The sequence below is a fragment of the Micromesistius poutassou genome (assembly GCF_964030765.1).
Source record: "Micromesistius poutassou genome assembly, chromosome: 8".
In the NCBI taxonomy this organism is placed as follows: Eukaryota; Metazoa; Chordata; class Actinopteri; order Gadiformes; family Gadidae; genus Micromesistius; species Micromesistius poutassou.
Genome location: NC_140278.1, coordinates 18,113,983 through 18,127,494, shown reverse-complemented (window position 1 = coordinate 18,127,494; position 13,512 = coordinate 18,113,983). Strand labels below are relative to the sequence as shown.

Here is a 13,512-nt window from a genome sequence, read left to right as displayed (position 1 = left end):
AATGAATTATTTGAGTTACTATATCATTTCACAAGGCCTCTGGAAGCACTATCCATAATGACGACACTAGAACTTGACCCGTTGTGCCGGAAGCAGAAGCCAAATAGCCAATGAGGAGCCCGTGATTACGGAGAATTGTGTATCGCGAGACCTCCGCTCTTCCTTCTCCCTTTTCGCTCCGAGTCCAAGATGGTAGGTGAAGCTACGGCATTTTTAGAAGCAACTACAAAAACTATCCATGATCATCCGCCTTGTTATACTTCCCTGTTCTCCTCAAAACAAATGAGTCCTCGCCCTAAAACATTAACTATACAAACCAATGTTATATTTTGATTGTACTACATATACATGCATGTTATCTTTCTCTGTTAGCGTAGGCATCGGTGTTCCCAGTCTTAGTCCGATTCATGGCGTAATGCTACCTGTAACTCCACGTATTAATACATATCATGCACATTGTTCAGCTCATTGCGTTCGTTTGACTATATTTCCAACAAGGGATATATTTGCGGCTTTAGTATTTCATACTGAACAGGAACTAATACAAGATGTATGCTACCGCAGTGCCAACGTGTTCCACCCATCAGCCATTCGGCTAACTAATGGTCATTGTAACAATAATCCTTGGTGTAATAATACACGTGTTTTCAATTCACGCGGAGTTTAGTGGCTTTTGATTTATCGGCGGCTTAAGTGACCAGATCCTAGCATCGCACTCGTAATAACGTCTCCCCCCCTCTTTTCCATGTGAAGGGAGTCGACATCAGACACAACAAGGACCGTAAGGTGCACAGAAAGGAGCCAAGAAGTCAGGACATCTACCTGAGGCTCCTGGTCAAGGTGAGTCCTCAGTTGTATATAGTGTTTATAACTTGACGTACTGGTTACTCAACCTCGACATTACGTTATACACTGGAACTATAACTAAACATCTGTATTGTTGTGTCCCTAGTTGTACAGGTTTCTGGCCCGTCGTTCAAATGCTCCCTTCAACAAGGTGGTCCTCAGGAGGCTTTTCATGAGCAAGACCAACAGGCCACCCCTCTCTGTCTCCAGCCTGGTAATTGTTCCCATCCTGTCTAGTGTCTTGACCTACATCTTTGAATATGAGAAAATATTTTTTGACTGTAATTTGTTAAAGGTTTTTAACATATACAGTAATTAACCTGTAGTATGTATATGAACTGTTAACCAGTTGCCTGAGCTAAAAATTAAGATGCCTGTTTTGATCCATGTTCAGTTGTGACTTGAGTCTGGTGTAGGTGTTGGCTGCTGTAATAAGCATGCCCCCCTACTTTTTAAATCTTGAGAGAACCGTTTATTTACCTATCCTGCAATCACGTTATTGGCATGGCAGTTCATCAAGGCCTCAGTAGTTCAAATCGATTTGTTTATTTTGTTACATTTGTAGATTCGCAAAATGAGGCTGGCTGGACGCGAGAACAGAACCGCGGTTGTTGTGGGAACAATTACCGATGATGTGAGGATTCAGGACATCCCCAAGCTCAAGGTATAGTGCCACAGCAAATATGTATTTCGTTGTAATATAAATTGGACTTCGATAACCAGAAAATCATCAGCTAAACTGATAACAATATCATGGTGTTTTAACCGGATAATCTTAACCGTGCAGCAGTCTTCATAACAATGTGGCGTGTTTACCCCTCTCCCCAGGTCTGTGCACTGAGGGTTACTGATGGCGCCCGCCGCCGTATCCTGAAGGCCGGTGGTGAGATCATGACCTTTGACCAGCTGGCTCTCGCTGCCCCCAAAGGACAGGGAACCGTGCTGCTGTCAGGTGATTACCCGCTCTGTCCTCTGTATCACAGGAATGTCATGTTTTGTGGTGTGGTATTTTGTTTTTGAGTTTTTTGCGTCAAATCTATTGAGTCACTGGTGTTCTTGATGAAGTCAGAAAATAGCTTTTGTGTAATGCATTCCTGATGTGCTCCTAATGACATCACTACCTGTACACATTCACTTCCTGCCTTTGGCGGTACAGGACATGATTGTGCAGTAAACATGCCTTCAGCTACTGAATATTTGGTAGAATATTCTTATGCGTATGTACTTTTACAGGGACTAAATTGGCATGTTTTTCTTACAGGAGGCTACCATAACCTCTTACTGAGATTAGGGATTGTTTTTCCTATGGAGTGTTGAAACTTATACAGCTATTTTCAATCTTGGACAATGTGCTGAAATTGTAACTACTAAAGAGACTTTGGGAAGATGTAAGATGTGATTATTTTTCTTCTAGTGGAATTCTGATTCAATTAATGTGCTGTCATGTCATACTCATGCAAGCTTTCATACAATATGTATTGGGAATTGGAAGTGAATGATCATCCATAATTTAGTTAATTGGATTATATGAAGCGTCATTATTACATTTGTCAACTGCTACACGGCTCATCAGCTTTAAAGACAGCTCCTTCAAATACAGGGATTTTAAATACATTCTCTAAAGGTTACTATGTTGATTTGTTTTGTATAGATTGCTGGAAACTCGTGAAGCGTTTTGTTGTGAAACGAGTGCATTTGCCAAGTGATGCACTAACATGCTCTGGAGGTGTACCACTTGAAACATTTTCCAAAAAGTTGTGCAGGATTAATAAATAATCTATTCTACAGGACGCCGCAAGGCCAGGGAGGTGTACAGGCACTTTGGAAAAGCCCCTGGAACTCCTCACAGCCACAGCAAGTACGTATCATTCCTGTTTTTATATCATTTAGACACGCAAACATGGTTCTACAAAGGGTCTTAGTTTCTATTTTAGGCTGCATGTATCAGAAGTTGTATCCCTGACATGTTTATCATCTACAGTGGTCAGAGTTGTTTAGTTGACCCTAGACCCTACATTCTTCAGATGTAATTAACATTGTGAAATCAAAGCTAACCTTTTATCCTCTTCTTTCAGGCCTTACATCCGATCCAAGGGCAGGAAGTTCGAAAGGGCACGTGGCCGTGGAGGAAGCAAATAAAAGAACTAACCAGTCCATTTTCTTTTCCATGCAATCTAATTCAAATAAAGATTGTATATATATAAAAGAATGGAATTTGTTGTCCGAAGTCTTTTCTTTTTAGCAGCCTACCCTATTTCAATATTTGTAAATAGCATAAACTACTGGAGTAAGTTTCTGATTCACCTGGTTTGATCCAAACATACAAGTTACATTAATGTAATTTTCAATATTGAGCTGTATTAAAAAAATCGTCATGTAAAGAATAAATCTTGCATGGTAACTTGGTGGGGAAATGATGGTTAATGATTGGAGAATGTGGGTGGGTGTTGCAATGTTTCCTTATCACTACTGGACTTCCTCCTTGGCTCTTGAGCTGCGCCTCCATACTTCCTGAACCTCAGTACAACACAGGAGTCCAGCGACCCCTTTTCGTCCCGGTCGAGCCGCAATGAGGTAATTTCAAATAGAAATTGATACAAATTTTCCCTGGGTTTTGCGATTTCTTCACTGCAGTAGCACTTCTCTTGGCTTTAAAACTAATCCTACCGGTTTTTCAAAATGTTTCATTTTGCTCGTTATTGCAGATCGCTAACGTTGCATTGTTGCGTATTCGATTGACTTGGTAAACCAAGTCGTGCCGTAACTATTATAGACCTATGTGATATTATATGATGGGTCTACTTTGTAAATGGTGTAAAATTGACATGGGGTTAGTGTTTTTATTATCTAGCAAATGTCCGGCTATCCCGGCTAACACTGACGTCTGACTCGCTAGTCGGTGAAGCTAACCCCAACTCCCAGATCAACGTTTAGTTTCTACTTCATCAAAAAGGTCAACATTTGTTCCAGTTTCGGTGACACAATGTCCACTGGCTTGAATAAATGTGTAAAATAAAACAGTTTAGGTGTGGGTTGGGGTCTTTGGCCAGTAGAGCTGGGTTAGCTGTCCATCAGTAAGCTAACCTGTGATGGGTGGCAGGTCTGAAGTTGAAACAACATTGTTGTCACACACAGAAGGTGTGTGTAACTAACCTTCTGGTTTTACTGAATGGTCTATTAAAATGCTTCGGAAACCTTCATAAACAAGCGATGCCATTGTGTACCAGCCAAAGTGAGCCTACTAATATTTGTTCTACGCCCAGCTTGTCAAGATCCTCAGTCTATCAGTCTTGGACATCGTTCCAGTATCGATTGTGTCTGGCTGCTCTTTATATAACATTCAACGTGATATATAATTACAAGTCGTTGCAATGTCTAAACTAGTTGAATTGCGGTATTGTGCATAGCTGAGGTTCTGCTCCAAAAATATTGACTCGTATGTCTACTAGTTGATTGAGGATATGGAAGTAATACATTGACATAATTCTCATTCTCATAATGTAGTCCATATCCCTGTAACAAGTTTAATTTATTGTGCAACATCCACTGCCAAGTAAGGGCGATTGAGGACCTGTGCGTCATGTTGTATTCCAATGAAGCTGCATTTCTGAGGTCTTGCTCTCCTGTTCAACGTCATTGTCCAACTTCCACTTTTGATCAGAAGTGTTTGCAACAGTTGGGTAATTGTCTGCTGATGATTTTGTTCCCCTCCATTGTTCAGGCATACGCGTCTATGGGAGGGGACATGACGCTTGGCGTTAGGAAGACTTCAATATGACATAACGCCAGGACCCCACTGGAGCTGTTTCTGTTTTGTTTGTTTTTTGTTTTAATTGTTGTCGTTCTTTATATTGTTTGTCATTTCTTTTTCATTGCGTCTATCTGGCTTCAGAGGGAAAAGCCACATTTAGAATATGATGCATGTGTGTGTGTTTGGGGATGACATGTCACACTACTGTTAACCACACAAACCTCATCCCTTCACTCCTCATGAAATTAAATGATGGTAATATACGTCCTCCTTAAACTGGGAATTTTACACAACAGCACACATTTTTGTCTTTGTTAGTCTTCATTTTAATGCTAATTGTTTCACATGAGTCACTTATGTAATTTAAATTATTAATAATTTAAGTAAGGGTTCCTACACTGCTCTATATCTCAAGAAAAGTTTTTGGACTGCTATTTGTTATTTTTTACATTTAATTTAACAGTTACAAACCGTCAAAACTGAGTAGCACTTTTAGATCACACTAAATCAGTGAGCGCTTTTTCTGACCTTTTGAGAAGTTTCATTTTCACTTGCTTGATACTCCGCCCAGCAACTTCCTCGAACTGGAAGAATATATTTTGAAGTGACCTTTTGGCTTGTCAAGATAATTCTTTGTTTTTTTACCTGATAAATGGATAAAAGTCAAACTCTGAGCAGAGTGTTGCTCAATTCCATCCTCAAATCGTTTGAAATACAAGTAGTCCGTCCTTTGTAAATACAGAGACTTGTTTTTTTCCAAATTGCCTGCTGAACCTTCTGAATCAAATCCGCAAGGATGCGGTCTCCTGAGCCTCATGCCCCTCCCCCCGCCGAAGCCCTCCTCCATGGACAGTTTGCGAGCTGGGGATCAGGCACTAACAGCAACAATAACAGCTGTCCCAACAGCCCCGGCGGTCCTGGGGGGCTCTCCCCGGCCGCCTCGCCCACCCTGTCTACGGCGTCTAACTATGCCCTGACCCTGACGCACACCCACATCCACGTCCAGCGCCTGTCGCCGCGGACTGGTAAGGAAGCCCGTCTCCTGCTGCCGCTGTCGGAGCTGGTGGGGTGCAGCTGCCCTCGGGCACCGGCCCCGGCCCTCCTCGTGCTCTACTGGTACCCCCCAGGCAAGCGGCGGAAAGGGGTTTCCCGGCGCAGACAACTAAGGGCCTACCTGGCTGAGAGCAGAGCCGAAGCAGAGCGGTGGTCGGCAGCGGTGCAGTGTCTGCTCAGAGGGGTGATTGTAACTGCAGACACAGGTGAGTCAGTGTGTGTTGTAAGTGGCATGTTGGTCAAACGTGTGGGATTGATGGTGTTGTGTGGAGGCATGCGGGCTGCTAGCTTGTTGGAATGTTCACTGAAGAATTATTTCATTTCCAAATAACTTAACAAAAGTCAAGTGTGAAAGATTGCCATGCGTGTACACTATATATGTGTACACGTACACATAATATTCTGCATGTGTAGAATATTGCACATGCAGAATATTATTGATGGGTTGATTGCTATTTTTTCATTTCTTTCACACATTAGAATTTCAAGTAATAAAATGCATATAACTACTACTAACAGAAGGCTGTGATTGCATCATTTGTGTTAGCATCTAGTGTGTTTTTCTTTTGTTTTTGTGAAAGCTTCCTAATTGTTTGTGTCTTTCTGTCCTGCGGTCTTATCTCTCCCGCGCACACACGGTCTGTATCGCACAGTGGTAAATGTAGAGACAGAGCGGGGTCGCCCATGACAGCTAGTCCAGACGTCCCTCCCACTCCCATCACTATATGCCCCCAAGACAACCCCACCCAAGTAGATCTCAAAGCCCTGCCTAATGTGCACCTCTTTATTTAGGCCAGCTTGGTGCTATCTGTACCATCTTCTTATTTCAGCATTCTCATCGTAGTGTTGACCCTTGTTTCTCAATTCGCACCCTCCCTCAACCAATCATCCGTGTGTTTTCCTCAATGTGGACACACACACACACACACACACAAGCCCTGATGTGACCTCAGCAGGAACTGGCTGACCATGTGATGTAAATATGTGAGATTGATAATCATTAACCCCTTGATGCAAATTCCATAACGTTTGTTCTCCTTCCCGGGAACAAACTAAAACTAAATCAGTCCATCTGTGTCTATCACAGAGCACTTTAAGCCACAATAACACACCCACAGCTGCCATGTTAGGGTGGAAACACAGGGAGAGACAGCAGTAATGACCGCTTTGTGCCTATAGCCTGTCTTTGTTGTTTGTACTGTTGCAAATTCCTCCGTTATCTCCTTCCTTTTAGTGTCTGCCTCAGCCTTCCTTGTATCTAATCTGCCACCCCGCACTTATGTAATCTTATTAAACGCATTGGCTTTATTAGTAACTTCACAATAGGTCTATTTTTTATAGGATTTATGATAGATGTATACAGTCACTGGCTGAGTGCTGAGTGACATGTCAGTTGCTATGTTATCTTGCTTTCTTGATAGTGGTTAAGGCTTACCCTTGCATATGGAAAACAACAACCCTTGATTTAATGCAGTAGCTTAATACCATTGTATTTCAATGTATTGTTTTAGCCTTTTAAAGCTATTTAGTGTGGTGAATCTTTATTAGTATATTCTGTTAGCTGCAGTAGTTCCCTTTGATTTCCCCTTCTGTATTTAGAGTTTTTTTTTTCCACTGCAAAATTATGCAAGTCATGCTTGATGAAGGTAAAGTGGAATTATACAACGTAAAGTTGACGTTATTATGATGATTAAATATGGCTAAAGGTTTGGTGTGCTCATGTTTTGGCCCTGAAACAATGTCTGATAGCTTGCCAATGCCATGTGTTTGATTGTTTTTCCAAGCCACTGAACAATCATTGAATTTTTGCATGATTTCATTCTTGCGTGCCCCTTTTTCTAGAGTTTTCAAGAAGTCTCCTACCTCGTCCACGACGGCTAATGCTATTGGTCAACCCCTTCAGTGGGAGGGGTCAGGCAATGCAGTGGTGCCAGACCCACATTCTACCAATGGTCAGAGAAGCTAACATCAGCTACAACCTAATTCAAACAGGTAAGATGTATACACTCAAAGCAAAGATTCAAGCTCGCTGAGATGAACACAATGGATGACTTACCCTAACCCTAGTTCCTTAGATACCAACTGACTCTTTCGAATGTGTTCCCTACAGAGCGTCAGAACCATGCAAGGGAGCTCATCAGAGAGATATCCCTCCCTGAATGGGATGGCATCATTATTATCTCTGGAGACGGCCTGCTGCATGAGGTTTGCATTGTCATTTTTGCATTTCTATTCATCTGGGAAGAGGCTGCTGCTATGTTGTTAGTGTTTTTAAATGGTCTCCCTTTTTTTGTTTGTGCTTTGCTTGCTGTAGGTGATTAATGGCCTGATGGAGCGCCCCGACTGGGAACAAGCAATAAAGATACCTGTGGGCATTTTGCCCTGTGGCTCTGGAAATGCACTGGCTGGCTCCATCAACCACAATGCAGGGTATGTGTGGGTCCCTTTGTTGGCAATCAAGTTTTATTTGGGTTGAATAGGCGTTTTGATGGCAACGCTGTGTATTCAGGGATATGCTGGATGTTGACTGCTTGTACGTCAAGGGTTATCCTAAGCCTCACTGAAGTCGCTTCACAGTTAACTTGATAGACGAAAATACTTTTGAATCGATGACAGTCCTTCAAAAGAGATGAGGGTGCCTACTGTTGACAGGGAAAGATGGACATCCGTGAGCATAGAAATGTTTCATAACATTTCTGTGCTCACGGATGTCCATCTCTCCCTGTATCTACTGTTGACAGTTGATACAGAGAAAGATGGACAGAAATGTTATGGAAAATTTCTGGAATAGATAAGCCAAAAAGAGAGAGAACCCTGCGTGTGGTTATCACATCGGTGGCCATCGAGATGAACCTTAGGACTTCAGACACTCTGATATGATAAGAGCTGATAAGACATGATGAGACCTATCTGTATCGTATCTCCGTGGAGCAGTGGAGTTACAATCTATTTAAGACCTTTCATTGTTTAAGATTATTCAATGTCACAGGGAAAAGATTAATATTGTTGTTGTCTCTGTTTAACAATAGAAGGCTTGAACTACCAGCTCTTGGAATAACCTTGAGTTAGTCATGCCCTGTTTATCTAGACCAATATTATTAAGGATTGTGCACCGAACGATTGTCTCTCTTTATCTGACAGGAAGTGCCCTTACATAGCATTGTTGTTTGTCGTCCCTCCCACAGGTATGACATGTGCCTTAGGGAGCCCCTCCTACTCAACTGCTGCTTTCTGCTCTGTCGGGGTGGGGTGCGACCAATGGACTTGGTATCCGTGACAACCAGCCCCGGACCCGCTCACAATGGCCGCACTGCCAGTCCCAGAAGACTGTTCTCCTTCCTGTCCGTTGCATGGGGCTTTGTGTCCGATGTGGACATCGAGAGTGAGAGGTGTGTGTGTGTGTGTGTGTTTTTCCTCTCTATTTTTAAAGTGAAAGTACCACATGCCTTCATATGTTACACCATTTGTGACTCTACCCTAACCGACCGTTTAAAGCCACCGTACCTCTCCTCTACCCTGCGTCAGGTACCGTGGTCTGGGCTCGGCACGCTTCACCCTGGGCACCCTTGTGCGCATAGCGTCCCTGCGATCCTACAAAGGCAGACTCTCCTACCTCCCGCCATCTGTGGTCACCCACTCTCCGGACGGCACCCCACCGCCTCCCAGAAGACCCCTCTCCCGGAGCATCACGGAGGGCCTGGACGGCTTCTGCAAAACCCCCATCCACCGCACCTCCTCCGACATGGGCATCAGCGAGCAGAGGAGCCTACGCCGGGGCGACGGCGAGCGGGAGATGGAGAGGCAGAGGGAGAGGGAGAGGAGACGGGAGAGGGCCAGGGGTGGAGGGACGGGAGTAGTGAGGGCAAGCAGCCTGGCAGAGGATAGAGAGAGGGAGATGGAGGCAGAGGAAAGGGCTTCTGCCACTCGCTGTTTGTCTGAGGACCAATGCGTCATGGAAAGGGGAGCAGGGAACGAGGATGAAAGGGAAGACGAAGAAGGCGTAGAGCAGGACTCCAGCGAGATGGAGGAGGATGAGAGGGGAAAGGACAGAGAGTGTGGAGTCAGATCTGCAGGAGGGGAAAGAGAACTGGGGGAGAACCATGAGCTAGACGTGGGTAGAGAAGCAGACGAGGAGGTGGAGGCTTGTTTGAGCCTCCAGGAGGCCAGACAGGCGCTAAGGAAGAACTCTGCGCCTTCCAGCCAGATAGCAAACACCCTCTTCAACCAGCCTCTGTGTCAGCAGGCTGACCCAGAGTCCAGCACGTCGTACGGGGTAGAAGAGATGGATCTGAATGGCACTTACTTCCAAAGAGACCCTTACCCGCCGGACACCCGTGAACGATCTCTGACTATTTCCTCTCCCTTTCGCCACTCTCCTTTCTCCCGCAAGCCCAAGCCCCTGGACCAGAATCAAAATGTCACCCGGCCCAGACCCCTGTCCCTCCTCCAGCACTCCCACTCAAACTCTCTGCCTCCCAAACTCCCCTCCCTGTCTCTTTCTCTCTCCCCGACACCGCCTTCCTCTCCCTCCTGCGCCTCCCCCCACGCCTCGTCCTACCTGGTCCCTCGTCCGAACACCCCGGGCTCCACCTCCCCCTCGCCCTCCTTCCGCCTGCCGTCCTCGTCCTTCAACTTTGACCTAGCCGATCCGACCGGCTCCTTAAAGAACCGTCCATTCGCCTTGCCTTTCAACCCCCCGAGGGACGACCTGCTGCCCCCTCTAGACCAGCCGCTCCCCACCAGGGACTGGGTCACCATCGAGGGAGACTATGTCCTGGTTCTGGCCCTCTACCAGACGCACCTGGGGGCGGACCTTCACGCCGCCCCGCAGGCCAGGTTTGACGACGGGCTGATCCACCTGACGTTTGTGCGGGCGGGGATCTCCAGAGCCACGTTGCTCAGGCTGTTCTTCGCCATGGAAAGAGGAACCCACCACTCCCTGAGCTCTCCATATGTGAGCCATGTGTCCTGCAGGGCCTTCAGACTGCAGCCTCTGTCCACGCGGGGAACTCTGACGGTGGATGGGGAACTGGTGCCCTATGGGCCCCTCCAAGCACAGGTCAGTGTCCAGACGTAACGCTTTTGAGCCAAACGGTTGTAGTTCAGAGCTGGGTCATGTTCAGTAAAATAAAACTTTATAAGCTTGTTGCTACCTCCTTAATTATAGGCCTTGTTTTCAAACCCATGGTGCTTTGTCTTGTTTACTTCACACAATGAAACTACATTGTGTAAATTTTGTAGCTGATTTTGCTATTTACTATGGCTTGTTTGAGGGCTACTTATAGTTTTTGCCATTTAATTAATATAATACAATTATTGACAGAGATGATGTCCGGAGCTAAGATGCTGATGGAAATACATAAAGTCTCTGAAATCGGCTGAGGAAAGATGGCAATGAGGAAAGCCACAAACATTGATAATTTCACCTTATTAGAAAACTCAAACAAAGCTTTTCCCTTCAGATCTCTATACAAATATATCTGACTTTGCAGCAGCAGCAACAGTGTTTCTCGTGTGTTGTGTTAATCACCTGCTGTTTGGCCTGCCAGTGGTTAAAATGCACATTTCTCTTTGTCTTCCGAAAGGTTCACCCGTCCATGGCCCGTCTGATCGTGGGTAACTCTGGAGAAAAGATAACCAGATTCTGATTGGTCGAGCTCATCGACCCGACCCGACATGGCACTCTCCCGCATTATGTAATCGCTGTTGCCGTCCGCAAGAGAAAGCCTTCTGGACAACATAAAAATAAAATATATAAGCCCTGGATGGCGGCTGCCGCATGTCAGGGCTTTAGTACAAGGGATCGTTCCTACGTGGAATATGACTGCAGAGGGATTAATAGGACATTCGAAAATTGGATGAAAAGAATGCGTCATTGCACAGATTGGGGTCAGATTACCACACAAAGTGGGAGAAATGGCACAGCCTTTAGATAATACAATGAGGGGAAAAAAGTGAATGTTTCTGGACCTGTCGTGGACTTGTGCTAGACTTGAAGCCAGTGCATGTGTTTGATGTATACATTCTCGTATGCATGCATGCAGAGAAGCACTACCTGATTCTTGCCTTACGATAAAGATAATGGGAATCAACGCTGAACACTAATGGAAAGTCCAGATTAATAGAGCCACGAGCCCGTAACAAATGTTACCCCGCCCCCTCCGCTCTTAATCCTCTCATCAGGAACCATCCGTCCCCTGTCCACTACTGCACTCTACATATTGATCTTCATCTCAATTAGAAGAAATCAAGAGATAGAATTAGCATATTGTTTTCCGTCCATTGCTGAACAACCAAGTGTGTGTGTGCACGTGTTGAACCCTGGTTCTATTGTTTCGTTCACCCACATCCATCCCAGGAAGAGGAGGCAGGAACACGCGTGCCCTGAAGGGTACGTCCTGGAGGGACTGTCAACCCATACAAGAACCGTAGAGGGTTCATTACATCACACTCACAAGAACACGTTTGTCAAATGGTGGCCATTACTTAATGGGCATCATCTGTTTGCCTTTATTTATTTATTTGTTGTTTTTTTGGAAATGGATGCACAATGAAACTGGGATCAGATCTTAATCAGATCGGAGCCTACACTTTTCCCCTCATAATGAACATAACAATGATGGTTTACTCTCACTCCTTTTTTTTGATTTTAACATTTTAGCAAATCCTATGTAATCACGCACAACATCTCACCTCAAGCTCCCCTGACCTGTTTTGTACTTTGGAGAAATCTGAAGAATTTATCCTCCCGAACCTGTCTTGTAAAATAAGCCAATTGCAGCAACTGTTTTGATTTAAGGCAAGACACAAAGCTCAACACTAACATGGCTGCTGTTCAACTCAATTCTTGCTGTAGACGACAATACAAACAATCAGACATATTTAACTCTTGATTTGATTGATTTGAAAGGCCCTACTATCTTGTGTACAGATGGTAGCAATTACTTATGGATGTGCTTTAAAGATGATTCATTCAATACTGCTGATTTATTATGCTGCACTGTCTACAGACCCAACAGGCTTATAAAAGCTTGTGATCAATTAGCGGTGTTTAGAGTTTGTATGAAGAGATCAGTAGGATGGGAAGCAAAAAGCATTTGAAACGTAAAAACATAATTAGTTAACTACGTACATTAAGGGTGACTGGGCAGACAGCCAGGCCAGCACCAACCCACTGTATGGTCATGCCTGAACAAAAGAATGCCTTGGTACTCTGACTGTATATTTTGGCTCTAAACTGTTGTTTCTCAGCCCTTGAATTGTCTGTCGTTCCTGGGCTTGCTGTGGTTATTAGGTAGCCACCTAGATATACTTTTATTTTTCAAGTAAATAAATGAAGTTAACTGAGAATTGTGAAACAAGAAGGTAAGGTGAAATCGATTAAATTATTGTCGGACTGTTTATTCTCACATCAAGGAATTGATTTTGACAAATCTACTGAACGTTTTTTCAGGTTAGACCAATTTGTTATGACAATGTCTGGGGGTTGACTGATCAAAATGACAGTAAGATGTCTCGTCTATAATCGACTGCTTGTAATGCAATTGTGCTTATTACTAAAATGATTATATATCCATATATAATGTACAATTAATAGTTTATATTTGGTTAAAAATAAATTGAACTGGAAGGTTTCTCTCATTGTCATTTGAAATGGTTTTTTTTTAATAACTTTTTGTTTAAATTATTTTAGCAAAATTCAAGGACGGCATAGATTAAATAAATCATGTCACAGGCAATATTATTACAAACGAACATATCTTTAGTTGACACTTTTAAGGATCCAATTCATCAACCCATAATAATTCTGATTAACTTTTGTTTTTACATTTTGTGTCCTGCAATGGACCCCTTGAAATGTT

The 13,512-nt window shown here is 43.9% G+C and overlaps 2 protein-coding genes across 2 annotated transcripts; both read left to right on the top strand.

Annotated features, from left to right (window-relative positions):
- Positions 1 to 144: 144 nt before the first annotated feature.
- rpl18 (ribosomal protein L18) lies at positions 145 to 3,055 on the top strand. Its single transcript, XM_084471230.1, has 7 exons — positions 145 to 192; positions 754 to 840; positions 953 to 1,060; positions 1,412 to 1,510; positions 1,675 to 1,798; positions 2,635 to 2,704; positions 2,922 to 3,055. Exons 1-7 carry the CDS (start codon positions 190 to 192, stop codon positions 2,983 to 2,985), a joined length of 555 nt encoding a protein of 184 aa, XP_084327356.1. The 5' UTR covers positions 145 to 189; the 3' UTR covers positions 2,986 to 3,055.
- A 288-nt stretch (positions 3,056 to 3,343) lies between these two features.
- On the top strand, positions 3,344 to 13,508 carry sphk2 (sphingosine kinase 2). The gene is made up of 8 exons (XM_084471754.1): positions 3,344 to 3,420; positions 4,568 to 5,856; positions 7,493 to 7,642; positions 7,761 to 7,855; positions 7,965 to 8,080; positions 8,836 to 9,039; positions 9,176 to 10,709; positions 11,236 to 13,508. The coding sequence occupies exons 2-8, from the start codon at positions 5,394 to 5,396 to the stop codon at positions 11,296 to 11,298; spliced, it is 2,625 nt and encodes an 874-aa protein (XP_084327880.1). The 5' UTR covers positions 3,344 to 3,420; positions 4,568 to 5,393; the 3' UTR covers positions 11,299 to 13,508.
- Positions 13,509 to 13,512: the final 4 nt, after the last annotated feature.